The 1,138-nt window shown below is 25.0% G+C and overlaps 1 protein-coding gene across 1 annotated transcript; it reads right to left on the bottom strand.

Moving 5' to 3' along the window:
- Positions 1–275: 275 nt before the first annotated feature.
- On the bottom strand, positions 276–512 carry LOAG_15692 (hypothetical protein; the record flags this gene model as incomplete). The annotated part of the gene is made up of 1 exon (XM_003151182.2): positions 276–512. A coding segment is annotated over one exon (236 nt), but the record flags the coding sequence as incomplete, so codon positions are not given.
- Between the last annotated feature and the right edge of the window lie 626 nt (positions 513–1,138).

The raw sequence follows: 1,138 nt of genomic DNA on the forward strand, positions 1-1,138 counted from the left end.
AATCTTTGTTATTATTTATTTTTATTTTTTTTTTTAAGGGTTATTTAAAAAGTTTTGTAATTTTAGATGCAAATAAAAAGGTAATGAAATAGAAAAATTATTCCAAAAAGAAAAATCATCCTAAAATTATCCTAAAAAGAAAAATAATCCTAAAATTATCTTAGAAAGCAAAACCATCCTAAAATTATCCTAAGAATTTAGTTTCATTTAATATTGTTTCAAGGAATTCTTATTAATTAAATTTTAATTATTAGTGTCTCTAAAATAAATTATTACCTGACATTCACAGCTATCATCATCGATTTGAAAACATGGTATGCAAGTGTCACCATGGATTGAAACTTTTGTATTAGCCGGACATTTTGCACAATTTTCTTCCATTAAAGTACCATTAGCTAATATTAACCGTTGTGTGAAATGGCGAAATGGACATGATGAGCATTGATTTTCAGTTTTGGTCATTGGGCATTTAATGCAAAAATGACCATCACTGCTAACTTTTTTGCCTTTAATAAAATTATAAATTAAAAATAACAAAGAATTAATTGCATAATTTACTAAAAGCATGAAAAAATATCATTCGATTATTTGCATACATTTTGTTTTTTCACTTAGCTAATTTTTTTTTTAATTTTTATTATAAATTAAAAGAAAAACTTACCTTGTTCACATTTTAAACAAGTACCATCAGAAGTTGAAATGGTATCTGATGGACAAATACAGTGTAAATGATTGGGACTAGCAATCCTATTGTTATTACAATTACGACATTGTAAATTTAATGAATCATAATAAGCGGTAGTATTTGAACAATTACGTGGTGTAATATAATCAAATAGTAATGATGAATGGATAGAACAAATCATATGAATAAGAAGTAAAAGAAATAATAAAACAATCATTGAAGTTATTTTTGAGTTGATAATATTATAAATGCAAATATGGTAATAGTTGATAATGGAGAAGATACAGATGCGATAATGATTGATAATGGCACAGATATGATAATAAATTGATAATAGAGCAGATATAGTAGTTAGTAGTATTGCATGGGTGTAGATATGATAATGGTTAATAACATTGCAAATATTACAGTAAGTAATAATGGTATAGCTATGATAACAGTTAATGGTAGTGG

This window comes from Loa loa, assembly GCF_000183805.2.
Source record: "Loa loa unplaced genomic scaffold supercont3.2462, whole genome shotgun sequence".
NCBI classification, from domain to species: Eukaryota; Metazoa; Nematoda; class Chromadorea; order Rhabditida; family Onchocercidae; genus Loa; species Loa loa.